The sequence below is a fragment of the Zootermopsis nevadensis genome, unplaced genomic scaffold, assembly GCF_977971745.1.
Source record: "Zootermopsis nevadensis isolate Lab colony 2312 unplaced genomic scaffold, Znev_1.0 Znev_ptg000017l, whole genome shotgun sequence".
Classification (NCBI taxonomy): domain Eukaryota; kingdom Metazoa; phylum Arthropoda; class Insecta; order Blattodea; family Termopsidae; genus Zootermopsis; species Zootermopsis nevadensis.
In genome coordinates this window covers 18,383,849-18,401,533 of record NW_028259149.1, presented here as the reverse complement: position 1 = coordinate 18,401,533, position 17,685 = coordinate 18,383,849, and the positions used below count along the sequence as shown (strand labels likewise).

At 40.4% G+C, this 17,685-nt stretch overlaps 2 protein-coding genes across 14 annotated transcripts in view; both read right to left on the bottom strand.

The window, feature by feature from the left end:
• Window positions 1-1,248: 1,248 nt before the first annotated feature.
• LOC110830423 (1-phosphatidylinositol 4,5-bisphosphate phosphodiesterase delta-4) lies at window positions 1,249-13,411 on the bottom strand. Of its 3 annotated transcripts, none has more exons than XM_022065324.2 (16): window positions 13,225-13,411; window positions 10,098-10,283; window positions 8,588-8,858; window positions 8,024-8,153; window positions 7,226-7,341; window positions 6,717-6,874; window positions 6,088-6,205; window positions 5,789-5,874; window positions 5,264-5,473; window positions 4,561-4,745; window positions 3,773-3,863; window positions 3,267-3,446; window positions 2,923-3,067; window positions 2,528-2,688; window positions 1,945-2,094; window positions 1,249-1,795 (listed from the first exon to the last, which is right to left on the bottom strand). In XM_022065324.2, the coding sequence occupies exons 1-16, from the start codon at window positions 13,295-13,297 to the stop codon at window positions 1,713-1,715; spliced, it is 2,343 nt and encodes a 780-aa protein (XP_021921016.2). In that variant the 5' UTR covers window positions 13,298-13,411; the 3' UTR covers window positions 1,249-1,712. The 3 variants fall into 3 exon arrangements, with proteins under 3 accessions (XP_021921016.2, XP_021921017.2, XP_021921018.2); XM_022065325.2 differs by having other exon boundaries at window positions 3,773-3,860; XM_022065326.2 differs by lacking the exon at window positions 10,098-10,283.
• Window positions 10,145-17,685, bottom strand: part of pn (exopolyphosphatase prune) — a 10,371-nt gene continuing 2,830 nt past the window's right edge. For 10 of the 11 annotated variants that reach the window (XM_022065344.2, XM_022065336.2, XM_022065338.2 and 7 more), the window contains 3 exons: window positions 17,305-17,546; window positions 16,258-16,416; window positions 15,273-15,978 (listed from right to left, as the gene is read on the bottom strand). In XM_022065344.2, the coding sequence (XP_021921036.1) occupies window positions 15,793-15,978; window positions 16,258-16,416; window positions 17,305-17,546 (587 nt within the window). In that variant the 3' untranslated portion in view covers window positions 15,273-15,792. Of the gene's footprint in view, window positions 10,284-15,272; window positions 15,979-16,257; window positions 16,417-17,304; window positions 17,547-17,685 lie in introns of those variants that run through there. The other variant, XM_087350947.1, reaches the window with a different exon arrangement.

Genomic DNA, 17,685 nt, shown 5'->3' with positions numbered 1-17,685 from the left:
TTATTAATTCGAACTGGTATGAGTTTATCGCTCGAATTTTTGTGGGGATACGAATTCTTCCATCTCACTGTGATCTGATATAGCATTAGAATTTTCTTTGAGTATGCATTCTTCCTTCAGAGCTATTGTGTCAGATCTACGAGTATGCCAGACCCCTCGTAACTTATTAGTGTTATAAATTTACCAAATGTGAAATTGCTTTGATAAGATGACAGAGGTCTTGCAATGGTGGTAAGTCATTCGTCTGACCCAGGATATGGGTCAGTTGTGTGCTCCTGTGAACAGATCAATGAACTTGCATGTTCCAGATATGGCAGGAAATATTTTGCCAAGCTGAGCTACTCCCAGTTTTATTATGCTCCATCTGTGATCTGTTACACTGTTGGTACATGGACTTTGATCTAGCAACACCTGTTATTCTGATATGGTGCTGTTTTAAAAATTCTGTTTTGATTTCCGAGATTCGTCAAGCCCTGTTAGGTAGAAAGTATTAAACTGGAAGCCTTCTGTTTATGAATAAAACATGATGAACCATTACCACTGAAACTGGATACATGTCATACTTGAAAACACTTTACAGACCCACACAGTGAAGAGGTTTCAACAAGTGTCGTTCAAGTCAATGGGAAGGCTACAAAAAATTGTTACATGTTTGAATTTATTATTCCAAGTATCATACAGTGGTTAGCACGACCACCCACACTTGCAGTTTGCTGAGCATCAGCCCCGACAGTTTTTTCGTGATTTCCTCGGTGATTCCACACGGGCTCGGGTGGTAGCGTAAAATGGGCCACGACAGTTCTCTTACCAATTCACTGTTGTCTTATTCAGTATAGTTGATAAAATGCCATTATACAAATACCTATTTCATAACTTTATTTTACTAAAAGTAAACCTTTTTAGGAGCACCACACATTGGAACAACACAAAACCAATAACAAGACATTTAGATACAGTGGGTCAATATGTGAAAAGCAGATAAGGGGGTGACCCTCAACCTCTGAAGACTGACAGGCTTGGGGCTGATAACTCCTCAGAATAAAAATACTGAAATGTTGCAAATCACAAAGTGGAAGATGTAGGCGTGAGAGGATGAAAAAACTGAACTGAATAAAACTGATTATGACAAGTCGCAAAGGTGAGCTATTATGAATGGAGACGGTCCTCAGGGTTACATGTAAAAATGGAGACTTCCTTCGCTGCCAGTTGCTCAAGGAGAAATACGTCCTCACCAAAAAATATGCCAAGTTCAATATAATAAGTTTATTTTATAAAATAGATATTTAAATTTTTCATTACATGAAGTCACAAAACGCCAACAACTGAAGAAAGTTATCCACCGCAGTTGATATAAAACACACTGCGTCTGTTTGGAATAAAATGTTTCATTATTATTGCTTATTTATTATAAAAACTTTTAGCGTTTATGAAAATTGTGTCACCTGGACAGTTTCTCATTTACGAGCTTTTAACTTGTGCAAAAAAATTCATTAATTTTAATACATATCTTGATATGCAGATGCCACTCTATTCTGTCCGCTTCATCACACGTGGGCAGCTGTATCGTTCTACTGTATGCTCTTTCACGTTGCAACGACTTCTGGTTGCAGAAGATAATTTTCCTTATTCTACAAAACTGTCATTATATTTAACGATAAAATTACATGGCAAAATGGCAACTACTGCAGTGAACAGCACAGAATGCGTAGCACTCATTTGATGGAAACGTGAACGAAGAGGGTGGCCGGTGACACAAGACTCCCCATGTAATCCACCAGGTAAATATGCCTGTACCCTGAAAATTAACAAATTAAACCATCAATTAGCCTATTAATACACGTGGTTAATGTTTCCGAACTCTTCGGTAACTAAAGCCTCCGTTAAGATTCTGAAACTACAGTCTAAGCATCAATAACATCTGATCGTGGCGGGGAACTGCCGTACCTTGCTGCATGCTGCTGAACGGAAGTGCGTACATGCCAAGTGTCGCATCCTTGCCTGTCGTGCTGGAATCCTTCACAATGAAATGCACCATCGCCAACTCTGGCACCTTCAGGGAGAAATTCATTTCTTCATTCCACCTTGGGTTGAAACCTCAAAAACAGAAAACAACTAAATACGTGAAATATCTTTCAAAAAACTGCATCTGCTTGGTAATAATTGATTAAGAATAAGATTTTTCTGAGTCTCTGCACTAAGCTCACAACTCATCATTCACAGCCTAAACTGTGCAGCTGACATGTTAAACAAACCAAGAAGGAAAAACTATAGATGTCTGCCGATCTTGTCAACCAAATTCAAGGACACGTAAAAGACTAATTTATTTACGGGTGATGATGCAAAAAAGACGCAGTCACAGCTAATTTAAGTGCATTTTTCCTGCAGCAACAGATGAAAACCATTTCACCCTGCGAGGGCATCCGGTCTCCCAGCCGAGGATGCAGCAAGCGAAGGTATTAGAACAGAGGGTTCATTTCTTCAGGAACAGTCTCACTACATACTAAGGCCCTCGTGAGCCGTCTCTCACCATTATTCCTGATGATGTCAGTTTTCAACTTCTGTTCATCTGCTGGGTGACCAATGATCTTCACTGTAACATAAGGGTCAACAACTTCACCCTCCAAGTCCTGGTTCGCTTTTGGAATGTGCTGTCCGCTGATAATAGTCAATTTCAGTTGCGCTGAGGGCCTGCAAAGTGAGAAGTCATAGCAGACCGACTATACAGATGAGTAACGAAGTAAGATTACTGCAAGGAAAAGAAGACTGGAAAACGATAAAACGTGCAAAGTAGCGATTAACAAGCACAGGAATTCAGCAACTTATGTTGCTCCCAGACTAAGTGATACAACCAGAAATTCCCCGCAGTGGGTCTGCACATGTACAGCCCAGTTTTCGGTGTACATTCAAGATCATGAGCCTTACCTGTGCTTTATCACTGCATCTGGATCATAATCACCATTGCCACAAAGAAACTTTGGTTTCAAGACGTAGCCGCATCCGCCGTTCTGTTTAAACTTGGACTCGTTCAGAAATATTGGTCGCCTGGAGCTCTGGTAGTTCAGAGCGACTGCAAGACAGAATGACGTGTGCAATCTAAGAGTCAGATATTTAAGAACTTGTGTTTTCAGGTGATACACGTTACAGTATCAAAACATTAACTTCATTTATTTTCCAACTTAATAATGCACGGTTACTCTGAAATCTCACTGCAATACCAACATGGCCAGTGACTCGTTTCAACACCGATGGGTTCAAACCGGCCTTACCTATCTGACAGCCTACATTCCAGAGGGGGGTGGGTTTGTAGTTGGACGATCCAGTGCGTTTGCCTGAAGGGTAGATTCTGCTGAGTTGCCGAGCATTGTACATCACAAAGTCCTTTGCACTTTTCTCTATGAGATCCTCAGCTTTGGTTTCTGAGAATGATGACATCTGATGGCATTTGCCTGAAACAACGACGTGAAAAGCAACAAGTCACTACTTCTTTTTCTGGCAAATATATTTAGAAATTCAATGCTGCAAAAACCAATATTGAACTACTTCAACAGTTCACATGAGTGCTTTTATGTGATTAATAACATAAGGTGATACTTCCATCTACTCCTATATCTTCCCATGTTTCATTTTTCTTTAGCAGGATGTCATTTTGTGATCCTGTCTCATTGTGCTGTGCTTCACTGAGTAAGAAGGAATAGATTGCATGGAGATATACAACTACACCCTCCATACACAGAAGTAATTCGATCTTTACTGCAGAATAATGGACACTGACCACTAACTTTGGCCTCCTCAAAGCTGTGAAAGTGAACGGCTTGGCAGATGTTGACCAAACTGGACAATCCCTCTGCCACCACCTTTGTCTTCTGAAAGAGAAACACAATATTTCAGCATTTCTCAAAATTTCACACCAAAATAACACATCGTGACATGTCACCATGTGTCCAAGACTTCAATATATGCGATAAAATGTTCAGTTGCTATTCTTCACAAAGCAATCATGCCAACACTACTCTTACATGGTTGTGAAATGTGGCATCTTACTTTGAAGGAATTACAAGTGTCTGAAAACAGAGCACTAAAGAAAATCTGTACCTGAGACAGATGAAGCAGGTAAAAGCATTGAATAAAGGATGCTGCATCATGAGGAACTGTTGATATGAACAATCAGCTCAAACTGAGATACATAAATAAATAAATAAATTTTTGCATAACTTCTCTTGGAAACTGATGAGTTGGACACGTAAGGAGACGGAAGAAAGATAATAATATTAAGTGGAGCTTCACAAAACATTTTTCAGGATGTGAAAAGGATTAAACAGATTTAAAAGTAGTTTCACCAAATAAACAAAGATAGCAGCACTTGATTTATGTCTTCAAACCCACAAAATGTTGGCTATCTTGAATTGAGTTTCTTGTCATCTTTCTTAGTTAATTCACGCGGATTTTGGCAAAGTTCTCCACCTTCTGTTTCGTTACAAAATCTCTGTACCGAAAAATTCTCCAATTTGATGCTTAAACAAACAGAGAAAAAATCTGCTTATTAACAATCAAACAATCCACCTGCTGGTTGTATGACTTCATGTTGAGTGCCACTTTTATTGCTTCCTGTTCTTCCTCTGATTCACTCTCACTGTCTTTCTCAGCTGGGGCTTCCTTCTTCGCTTTCACAATAATCTTCTTCTTGAGAGCTTCGGGAGACGGTAAGAACAACATGTCCTCCGAAACAGGCTCCGTGTACAGCATGTCTGTAAATTAAACAAAATCTCAGGACAGGTTCACAGAGCATGAGCACACGACCAAACTGTTAAATCAAATCTCAAATCCGAGACCTTATGCACACAAGACTCTGTTCAGCAGCTGCGTGACCAAGGCACTGCTTATCCCTCCCCAGACTGCATCGGTCTTTATCAGTTACTTGTGGGTGGAACTTACTTTTGAAACAAACATCATAATTGTGGGGGGAGAGCAGACAATTAAAACTTCTGTCAGAATAAACACAAGACTTGAGTTTCAGAAAACAGTGAAGATGTCAACTGCAGTATTTTGGATTTTGATGTCAAGTGCTGTTGTAGACAGTTCCTTCAATCTGAAGACGAAGCCAACGTGTTCCTCTGAAACGCTGGTAGCCACTTACAAGATCATATGGCACCACAACCCAGAAGACCATGGTCACCTTTAGTCAGTCCTGTCCAAGATTCAAACTGTGTATCTCTACATTCAAGACAAGTATTTGACCAGACATGTTCCAAAAAGAAATGCTCACCTCCCAGGACATCGCAAAAGTGTTTAGCCAGTACTTCCTGCTGCCTCTCACTACAGTGATTTTCAAGTGACAGAATCACTGGGTATTCAGACGCGTAAAATGCGTACGGTTTGATGGCATCCACGAGAACATCTCGAAATAAAATTTTAGTTGTCAGGGTGTAGCCATGGTAGACGATGGGGTCGCCATCTGGTCCATCCCAACAGTCCACTGAAACAAATCAAAACTCGCAGATTACAACATGACAACTTCTGGTCTTTCCGCATTCTTATAGTGTAAAGAATGTTGGAGATTATGTAATGACAAGTCCGTTTCTCTCAAATGAAAGATGAGTTTCCAACATCAGTGTTTTTGCATGATTTGTTAAATTAAATGCCTTAATACACTATTGCCCTCCTCCACATATACTGTACACAAAATAAGTGTAACACTTGCAGAGTTTAAATAAAAGTGATATGTCTTGTGTTCTCCGCAAAAGGATAACCTGGCTTAACAATAAGGATGACGACAAACACGCATACTCACATTCCACGCAGCGACAGCCCCTCTTCAGCGCATCTATGTATCCCTCGACACTGCTCTCCCCACGCAGCTGGTTTCCTGTCAGATACCTGCAACACAAGCACTGTCATCACACCAGGAGACAGGAAGGCCAGAATAGACAAATAACTCAAATGCGAGATACAAGGAGTGCACACAGACAAACTTGCTGGGAAGTGGCCATGTAAATGCTATTTCTTCCCAAGGTACATAGTTTCAAACAAGGTGCCAATTACTGAAATCAGAACCACCAATTATGAATCAGGAATCTAACTATTACTCACGTGTTGTGCGATGAAGCAATGTAGTAATGGGGCAGAGGATTTGTCATGTCCTGGTATACAACAGTGTGGGAAAGATTGAAAATTTCAAACTGCTTTGACATGAGGATGCTAGTAAATCCTGCAACAACAAATCACATTATCTCCATGGCAATTCTTCACCCAACTTTATTCTCTAATGTGAAATATGTCAGGCCTGGCACCTTAAATCACAAACATCTATTTCCCCTCTTGTAGAGACATCTGTTACAGAACTAACCCTCTAACCTCAATGAACTATATGTACCAAATGTTTTATTAATAATCAATAACTCTGCATGTTTCCATGAATATTTCCTTAAACACTGTTTTCAAACTGATCATTGTAACGGATATGAGTCGGTAGGAATTGACTATTTTCCACGAGGTCCAACAACCATACTGAGTATGAAATGGTGTTTCATACCATACAAATTATAAATGACCTAACTGAGACACAATTCACTTTATTCTAAATTTATTCCTAACCCTTTCATGTTACATCAGCATCCTGAATAACAGAGACATACGAGAGACATGTCCGAGCCCAAAGTGCCAAACACTGCCTCCGCTCTCATCAAATACTTCAACATCACTTTCTGGCTGTCACTCACCAATAAAGGAAACCTTGCCGACGACTTTCAACTTAGAATCTTCAAAAGTCTCTATGAGCGTGTTGCACTGCTCCACAGTGAAGTCTTTGCAGTGCTGCTCCGTCTGAATAAAGTGGCACAACTCCTGAGCATTCATCTCCTTGTCATTCTTAGAATATCTGAAGCATCAGAGCAGACATACGACAGTGATAACGTCACGTCATCGCACGCCTCTCACATTACAGTGAAAAATATTTTAGGTCTTTCAGAGACTTTTCTGAGGACACGATAAAAGAAGGAAAACAACTTAGAAAATAAAAGAAAAAAGAATAAAAATGTAAACAAAAATGAGGAAAAGGCACAAAGAAGAACAAGACAAGGAGAATGAAGATGGAGAAATAAAAGTTGTTAATGTTCCTTGTGTCCTTCAAACGGCACATGGCATGATCTTACACCCAGAGACCAAGACTACAAAAAGAGGCACAATTATAAGAACAAGTGTTAGGTCTTTCAATACGTGTTTTGTGTACCTTGTGAACAGTTCCTTTATTTCTGACCTTGACATCAGATTCATGTAAAATATCACAAATTCTTCGGCATCCAACACCTGCTCATCGTTTCTCGAGTTTGTGTTTATGTTTGCAATCTGCAAGTAAGAGAACACAGACGGCCTGAAATGCTACCTGCATATGAAACCTCCTCATCTAGCAACACTTCCTGATTCCGCACTGTACCGAGTCTGACTCCTCAGACATCATATTTCAGGTCAATGTTGGACTGCGTCCAAACAAGACACTTTGGGAAAGCCTTATGAAGCCTACTTTTCCCTAAATGCTTCAAATCTCTTCCACCTCAGAACTCGGAAATACCACAACATTGGTACTGTTTGTGGTAGAAAATTTCGAAGAAGAAAAAAACAAGACATACGAGCCACTATACGAATCTCTTGAAAGTTATTAGTCGAGGAATAGACAAACAAAGACAGGATGGAACCATAAGCTTCTCTCTCCTTATACTAACAAAATACATTCAAATTTAATGGAACTGTGTGCCATCATTCAAATAAATGAAACCCCAAAAATGTCGCCTTGTCATCAACAAATTACACAGTTCAATATCTGTTATATTAAGCTGATTTATTCTTGACAAATAAGTACCAACTTAACTTTCCCAAAATAGTCGTCACTTAAATCACATCGATTGTAATCAGCCTGAATAAGGAGTTATGACTGCCTTGACTCCCTGCACTGCCAATAAATTAACGTTACTCAGTCACCGGAAGCAACTGGTCACGCAGCTTTACACTAGCGTCCCTGTCCTTGACCTACATGAAACAGCCTCTTCACTGTATCTCTTGGCAGCTTCACATTCAGCTGTTTCAGCAGTATCAAGCATTCATCAAAGTTCAGGCTGCCATTTCCATCTAAATCAGCTTCTTGGAATTGCTGTTTCAGCCACCTGCAATCACAAACAGCTGATACACCTCGTAACAAAGTAGCAACCAATGTAGTGTCTATTTTACATATTTTAAACGTATCAAAAAATTCACTGCTCTTGTGAAACCTAAAACGTAAACTCTGTTACCAAAGAAACAAGACACTGGAATCTATCGAGGGCCATTTCAATTCTCACACCCCAGATCTCATAAGTGGTTTCTTTCCTACAAGTTTCCCATCTAAAATTCTGTATGCATTGAACATAAATCAGTTAAATATGCCATTACCATTACCTGGTCCTGACACACATCATTGTGAGTAATTATTGAAGTACGTGTCAAGTGACTATACGTAGCAGCACACCACAGCGCACTCTGTTCAGATTACTTCCATATAAGTTAAACAGGCTTACGTATCACTTTGGTTAACATCAAAATCCAAAGTCTAAATAATGACCTTTCAAACCGTTCCTCCTGCTGCAGGCCATCCAACACGGTAATAAGGTGCCCCAGGCCCTGGACCCACAGGTCTGCCACCTCCGCATTTGGGGCCACTAGGTCAAGACTCTGCTTGCTTCGTCCATGTATCACAGAGAAGCAGGCCGCCTCATCTATCACATGCTTTCGATCTGGTGACTTCATGTTCTTTTTCCTTACCGTCCGTTCAATTTTATTGAACGTATCCGTCTTCCATCCCTTCCGCACTTCCACAATATCATCAATAACAACTGTGAAAGAAGTACAAAGTGAGGCTTTTGCAGCGACTGAAGTTGAAGAAAGACTCTCGGGTCACAAGCCGTGTCAGGTGGCTGAACGGTGAATAAACCATATATTCTGCCAATGTTTTGAGAAAAATCTCTACTCTCATCCTCAGGGCTGCTGGGTAACAAATCTGTTCCTTTGTTGTGCGCACATGACGGGAAAGGAACAGATTTGTTACCCAGCAGCCCTGAGGATGAGAGTAGAGATTTTTCTCAAAACATTGGCAGAATATATGGTTTATTCACCGTTCAGCCACCTGACACGGCTTGTAACTTGAGAATCTTTCTTCAACTGTGAAAGAAGTTGATGAACAAACACAAATGAATATAAGCAAAGATGGTGGATATGGGAACAAGCACGAAAGCTCTCCAAACATTTTATCTACCTACACATAAGACAGAATAACTAAATATGAACAATTTCTTAATAAAATACATATATGAACTAATGTATTTCAAACTTCTAAAGATATTTTGCAGTTGCCAAAAACATTCCATGCATAATTTTCCAACAAATACAAGTTTTCAACTTATGTTCCCTACTTAATTACATCTAAGAAGTCAACACGTACAAAAGCCCAACACCAGACATCAAGAAGGTGAGGTTACTATCAGAGTAGGGAATGTTCACATCACCCATCAGACAACTGAGGAAAACATGCACAAAACAAAACTGGAGTATGCGAATGGTAAAGATGAAGGAGAGATAAAAGAGTTTCAAGGAAGAATGCTGAAATGATTGACAGTTATGAAGTATGAGAACAGCAGTGAATGGAAATAGAGGAAAGACTATGACATTGCTCCGACTAGCACTGATAAGTTATTTATTTAATAACGGTGTCAACAACCCAGAGTACGCAGAATCAAGTGATGATAATGATTTCAAGACGGTTTGAAATGAGTGGTAATGGCCTAGTTTTAGGTACAATCCCAGAATCTGTCTGGAGGGAGTGAGGAAAATCAGGACAAATGTAAGGTGAGTCTGAAGATTGCTGTCTTCAGGGTTGTTGCGCCGTGTAATCTGTTAGATGTGAACCAACGTTTCAGAGGTCATTCTGCCTCCATAATCTGGGTGATGAATGAGCCAAACGAGTGGAAAGGGCTAGGTTTATAGGGAACCCTCCGGTCCTAGCCCTTTCCGCTCGAGAGGTTTACAGCTGCAAGCTCAATATTCAGGTCCATTGCCACTGTGAACTGTCCCCTTACTTTCACTATTAATTCTGTAGCAAGGCGCCTTGTGGGATGGCTCATAACGCAGAGTTCCATTCCTGTGGTCCAAGATATATTTCCGGCGGTACCAGTTTGACAGTGAGCGAACTTTCCACAGCACCGTCCCCTTCTTGAGTGATTCCAAAACATCTTCTATGGTTTTACTGCGAGAGTCAATAGCCTCTGGAAATCAGACAGGGTAATAAAAGCATCAGGAAACTATAGCAGACAACTGGCATTCACTGCTTACTGCTGATGGATATGCGTATGTGTCAGGTGAAAGTAAAATTAAAGCCATATAGGTTATAGGAACATATATGAACACCAATTGATTGGTACTGGTATTAGAAGTTGCACTGAATACATGTTATGATTCACATATGTGAATATATAAAATACTATACTAATCTAATTTGTCGAAAGTTACACTTGGTTAACTTAGCATGTCAAGTAAGGTTTCAGTGTCAAACGTAAAGGTTAAAAGACGTCAATTTGATCACGATATATTTCGTTCGTAACATGGAAAGGACTAGTCAGAACCTTGGCTGTGTAATAAAGATCAATGTGGTGTACGGACTTCACTTTGTGAGATCTGAGGATAATTACGTTCTTGGTTTTGACGCCGTGACGAGCAGCGTAGGTTGGTAACATTAGCTTAACAAGTCGGACGTGAGGGCACTGCATTAACCGTGGTGATATCGACCCAATGAATGCCAATTAGATATCTCGTTTAGAAACTAGACCCCCTTCTGCTGTGTACGTCTTTCATACGTATTTACGAGTCAGTATGTGAAACTTATATTAACATTATTTTCCGCACTGTTGCCGTCACAAAACTATGATGTAAGGAAATATTGCACAGTTGCCTCCTGTGCTTTTTACCAAGAGAAACCTGAATTAAAACGCAGAGCCTCAGTAGAAAAAGTTCCGATTCGTTTCGAAAGCTGTTTTAAATCGTGAGATAGAATACCGACGCAATCGCCTATGATTTGCGCATGAGCATCACTAACCTAACGTCTTCACGCTTCATCTTTCCGTTAGTGATGACCCACGCGTTAGTATAGAAAATGAACTCAGATATATTTAGGTCAATGAGGTGAAGAATAAGAATACTGCATGACGTCTCACATGCCACTGTCAAGGTTGTCCAGTCGGGGAGATTGTGACGAAAATGAGATGCTTTCCGTGGGTTCGGTCAGTGGGAAAGTGGCCACCGAGTATGGCAATCGTAGTGATATTAGCTGTGATGGTCGGCAGATTGGGATGGCGAGCTTCAGTATCAGTCGACTTGACCTAGTTACTGCTATGTATAGCAGGTTCTAACGTGTCTGGCACGGTTTGAAATCCTCACTCGAACATCTGTCCACCCGGTATGTTTTCGTAGTTTTGTAGTCTTTCCGGCATCATAAAATAGGCCACGACGCCTTGTACATACTTCCCTATTCATCGCGCCAGTTCATAAAGCGTATTTAAATAAACAACTTGTCTCCCGAACGAAGGCATCATCTTTGGAATAATTTTGGACTCTGCAATGTTGTCCCACCTTGCAACTTAGCACGGTCGTCATATTGGTATTGGTAATGATACGAAACTGAGAGCATTTAAATGGTTGGGTGCTCCTGTATCGTTTCACGGAATTCCAACGCTGTTTACTTATGATACTGATTTCAGTGACTGTCACTGAACAAATTGGCGAGTAAAAGAAGACGCACCCAATGCGCGATAAGAGCCGTGGAGCAGCGGTGTATCGATTTGATAATGGTGTTATCATTTCCTTCAGCAGCATGATGGGTTCCCGAATACTTGCGTTATAGAAAAATCGCGCAATGAAATCAGGCGTTAGACCCACAAGAAAAAAAAATTGTAGACGCCGGCAGCCTTCAAAATTAACCTTCTGTGAAACTTTCACTCGGTCTTTGAGAAATTACAAAATTTAAAGAACGGCTAAAGACAGGGGTACCAAACCTCTTAAGACCTGAAACCACATTCGCCCTTTTCGTTTTCGATTGGCGGGCCACCAGATAATTTATTGAAACTTTATTTCAATAATGAACATGACCGTCTTATTGAATGTTGTGCCTTGAAGCCAGTTGAAACAGCAACAGATTAAAGGCACAGGTTTGGAGAGCCCATCCGCCGCTTGTCCTGGCTTATAGAACAAAGCAACGAACTAATACGACATTCAGACCAAGAAATGAGACTCCAGGAAATTACGAAAGGAATGATTAACTCTGTAAATTGTAACCTTCGTATTTTCAAACTACTTGGCGAGTGAGCGACCGTTACGAGCGGCTCGCAACTGTCGCGGCCACGCCTTCCCGAAAACATTTATTCCAGGTTTTGAGTTCTGGACTCGGTTCAAGACGTGCAGTAGTCCACAGTGTGAATCACGAGAACGTTCTGTCTGTCTTTTTGTTTCCTCACAGCTATGCTGCTAATTAAATCACAAAACATCAGATGTTGGGAAACAAGAGAATTACGCTGATGTAACAGTTGACAGCAGGCAAGCGTAGGAATAGTTGAAGGCCGCAAGCGTCACTTGAGTTTCCATGGATAGTTTCACAAAGTGTGAAAACAAAAATACGACGTTCACAGGAAAACCAAGTTTTGGGCTAGGGGGAAATACACATGCGTAGCAAATTAGAACGTGCCACAGTGCGGCGGGGTCGAAATTCGTTAAACGAACGTGTCACGGTGTATGGGGGTTTCTACCAAACTACACGGCGCAACAACCCAGAAGACAGCCAACTTCTGTTTCAATATTATTTTTGCCAAAATGGAACCCAAAGTTTCAAAACATGTTACGTGAGCCAAATCGCATTATCACGGACCATCTCCAAATACGAGCCGAGTTAACTGGTTCTCGTTTCCACGGTAACTCGCTATTTCTATTGCCGTAAACACTCAACAACCCAAACATGCAGACAACATTTAATTTCATTGTCACTATCGAAGAAAAAAAACATATTCGAAGCCGAAAACAATTATCTTTTTACCGGATCTCGCGCTGCATAAAAATGGTATAACTGGCCTTGGCCGAAGGCAGATTGACTATCCCACCTTTGATTAAATCAGTTTCGTTACAAATGATGATGATGATGATGTCATGCGCTTAGTAGCATACCTCGGAATTCTGGAGTTTCCTCGAGTTGCGGGTAAATTTTAGCGGCTACTGGTTCCTCGACAATCGCTTCCATTACTGCACAAATACTTCACATGGCCCACAACACAGGAGACGACGGGATAATGAAGTTCACTAGCACAGCTTGCAGCACGGTCCACCAAGAGCAAAGACCGCCAGTACCACAGAGCATAGTAGCTCTGTGGGTGTGCATTTTTCCCTCAAGATGGCACAATACGCCTACCGATATCTTCCCGATAATCGCTTCAAAAGCACTTATCGATAATGTCGACTTGGCGTTGTAATTTGTAACTCGAAAATACAATCAATCGAATATGATTTCCTCTAACGAAACTCTCCCTACTGCTATGTTCTGTTCCGCATTTATTGTAAATCTTGAGTTTTAATGGACGTAGAACTTCACTGCTATTGCCTTCATTGCATATTGTACGATAATATTCCAGAAACGTTCTGAAGGAACAGTGAAAAATCATGTGCAAAAATGTAATAAATGTTCCATTCCAATTCACCATAAATTAACAAATTCTGATATTCAAAAATTCTGTTAATATCAGGCCACAGTTTTGGCCAAAACATTTAAACTAATATTTTTTATGATAAAATCATTTAAATGAAAATTTCTATCTCATGCTCTGCAGAAAAATTAAACATAGCAGTTTCAAAACTGGGAAGTCCTTTCAAATACTTGCATGACTGGAATCACCACATGAAATGTCAAAAGCACTTTCCTCATCACTTTCTACTGTTAAGTTCTATGGTAATCCAAGATTAGTTTTTCAGACCTACATAGCAGTTACGATTTCTGTGCACCCAGCTACGTCAACTTACAATTTCTGAGCTAGCAGCCTACTTCTTTCAATGTGCATACAGCATTTACAGTATAAATGCTCATACCCCAGCAACTTTTTGATATTCAACCACTATCTGCAATTCCTATGTCAGTATCTAACCACTGTTTATAGTATCTTGCCTGATTTTCAGCTGAGGCTGCTATTTTAGATTTGGCATTTAATAAAATATTTACATTAACAGTCTGTTGCAAAGCGACTGCCAACCCACAACTGAGTGCCACAGCGAGCACTTGAGTGTTTATGCTGCCTGGGCCCCTACTGGGGCACTATGTGGGTATACATTACTATGGTCTTGGCCCTAGAGCCAGACCTGCAATCAGAAGAATCTTTTCTGGGCTCTTCATATAGACACACAAGCTTGAAGTCGTATGAAAACCACGGGACAGTACTACAGAGACAGAAAAGGTTCCTGCTGGTGAGACACGAATCTTAAAAAATGGCTGTCTTCTGGGTTGTAGCGCCACGTAGTCTGGTAGAAGTTTACCAACGTTTCAGAGGTCCATCCTGCCTCTGTCATCAGGGCAATAACTCACCTTCTACCAGACTACATGGCACAACAACCCAGAAGACAGCCATCTTTGGACTCACCGCCACAAAAACCCCAAATCCTACAAGAGTCTGATAAATAAAATGGACCTTAATGCTAAGAAATGTTTAAACCCAGAAGGGAAAGGAATGTAATGACGACCACCAACAGACATGGCAAATCCAAATATGATTACAATATTGTGATCACGGAAATTACGTGCTACGTTCAACATGTAAAGAGAGACAGTAAAGACGGAAGAAAGGGTAACCTGAGGGCCCTATAAGCACCCCCACCACGACATGGTCTGACCCACCTCAGATGGCAGAGGCACTAGGTCCTGGAGGGAACAAAAGAATGTCAGAAAGGATTGATATTCTGGGCATCTCTGAAACCTGGTGATGTACAAGTTCTCCACAGCTGATTTACCGCTCTTCATGGTTTCACATAAAAGTTACTCCCGCAATTCCAAGTATATTCCTTCTGATCTTAAACTTCAAAGATAACAATGAAAAATATTGCAATAATTCAATTAGTGTCATAATGATGGTGTCAAAACTCCAATAGATACTGCAAACACACACATGCACAGAGGTATTCTTATCATGGCAACTAATTAAAAAGTTCTCTTTCTTAAGATATAAACACTGCCAAACGTTTACATTAGCTATTTATTAATATACACTCTTCTGTAGTTGATAAATGAATTACTTTGGCCACATCAAAAATGATCGTGAAGTGGATACAAGGAGAATTATTTCAATGACAGTTTTCGACTTGCATATTTCCAATATAATTCTTATTTTAAATTTCCATAATTTTCACATAATCTTAAAACCTTGCATTCCGTGCAGTGTACTGATAAATAAAATCATGCATACATACAAAAACTGTTTACACTTTGAAAAGAAACTTAGTGCCAAACGTGTTTTGACCTCAAGAGGTCATCATCAGTGGCAAACAAATTAATTCATATTAAAGAATAAAATTCGTAAGATGACGGTTTGTTATAAATCATAAAAGGTTTCACTTTATAAAACAATACTTAATGCAATACCACACTGGATGTTAATTGCGCAAGAGTTGTTGTATTATCTAAACTGAGCTACTCCGAGGTTTTCAACCTTCCAATTTGTAACAATGTATTAGAATAACAATGAGTGACTTACATCATTAATGTCGACAGTGCTTCAACGCAAATTCTGCTGCACATCTGACAATTGGCAGCACTTGTTTACGAGACGCTTTGACGTTCAACTGTCTAAATAACTGAAGACCAGGAACTTGATGTTGCGTTGCAACTTCAACAGGCTCAAGCTGCAAGGCTGGATCAGTACTGGTCCTGAGACATGTGACAAGCTGCAAAACAAAATCGACAAGTCGTCACGCATCTTCTGTACAAAGTGCATCAGTGAGTTTGTTTCATCTCAACAAACTTCAATTATATTTTATTTGGGGCAACCATAATGAAACCTGTAAGGGAGAATTTAATTTTGGTCCACACTGCTCCAATGCAACCTCTAATCACACCGTGCAGAGTCATGACATGTATTTATAACCTTCAATGACGAAAATGTGTACAGGTTCACGGTTTTCTATTTTGTTACCCGGTCGATATACTAGAAGCGAGAAACATACCTCAAGAGCAACTTCGGGTTTCGTAGAGTGGAACACTGCTATATCTCGCTGTATCAGGTCGCCATCAATACGGAGACCCATCACAACTGCAATATCTGTTTCTTTTCCTGCACAAAACTCCTTCAGCGCTTCTGACACATCAGGGCGGGTCACAAATTCCTGAAACGCAGAGCAGCTTACAGGATGTTTCATATTTATTTTATTTAGTGTTCTGTCTGACGACAGGTCCATATGAACAGGATCCTTCCATCCTTTTCTCGGACTGGGACCTGTTCATATACGTTCTTGGCAGATGATCCAGAAGTGGTTTGTCATTGCCTTCTTCTGTGTGTGAATGGAGTAATTGTTGGGATGCCACGGAGGAAAACTCCGTGTTGCCTAGACCACGGCCTTGCCCAACACAAGTTATAAATTCGGGCACCGCCGGGAATCGAACCCGAGACCCCAGGATTACAAGGCCAGTGGATAATTTTACACCAATCAGGGGACCTGTATAACGCGTACTGTGTATTATGTACTGTTTGGGTAAATGAGAATAGTTGAGATGGGGAATATAAGTACATAATGTCTATGAGGGAAATTAGATTTGTGGATCTTTAGTTTCACAAAAATTTAGTGCCCTCAACTGCCTCAGGATAAGGCACAACAACAGGGGTTTGTTATAGTGATTAAGCTTCAAGGAATCACCTGATCTACCCATCAAGAGCTCAGTGATAATCCCACATTAAATAATTCTGTACAAAACAGACTTGATCTTATTATAGTAATTATTACAATAAAATCCAAAGAATGAAGAACTATTCTCCATGGATTTAATTAGCCATAATGAGACTTGCAAGACAAACACTGAAAGTAGCTTTGAAAAGGGGGGGGGGGATTTAGAAGGAAGACTCTGGACTATGAGCTGAATGTCTTGGCTTACATCAGTATATGATGATACAGACAAACACAGTCTCTGAAACGTTACAATCATTCTGTACTGACACAACTGATTAGCTGGCAAGATTTTGTGAAAACTTAAAATCATAAGGAGTAGGTGGAAAATACCTGAACAAGCATAGGCAGACCAGGTACTGGAATACTCGATGCAAATTTCATGTCTTTGACCAACAGCTGACTTGGCGTAAGACTACTAACATCAGAACGAGCAGCCAGCAGTTCCTCAAACAATCTCTCTCGTTTTGTTGAATCAACTCCCCTGATCTCAAGTTCTGATGCCATTTTAAGATCCAGCGCTGTGGTTCGATCTGCAGCACGTGAGAAGCAAGCTGTGTCCAGAATGATGGGCCCTGTGTGATCCAATGTTTACCAACCTTCAGACACACAAATGTCAATAGATCTATTGGAGATATTAGTACTGTAAAAGAAGCACATTTAATAACATAAGGAAGTTGAATGTACAGTTCTCTCAGACTGTGGCCTCATACT

Coding starts and splice junctions, on each gene's coding strand:
- LOC110830423 (XM_022065324.2), bottom strand. CDS start 13,297: ATGGAAGCGATTGTCGAGGAACCAGTAGCCGCTAAAATTTACCCGCAA. Junction 8,859..10,097: donor CTACAGAATTAATAGTGAAA/GTAAGGGGACAG, acceptor CTTCTTTCACAG/TTGTTATTGATGATATTGTG. Junction 8,154..8,587: donor CAGGAGGAACGGTTTGAAAG/GTCATTATTTAG, acceptor TTGTGATTGCAG/GTGGCTGAAACAGCAATTCC.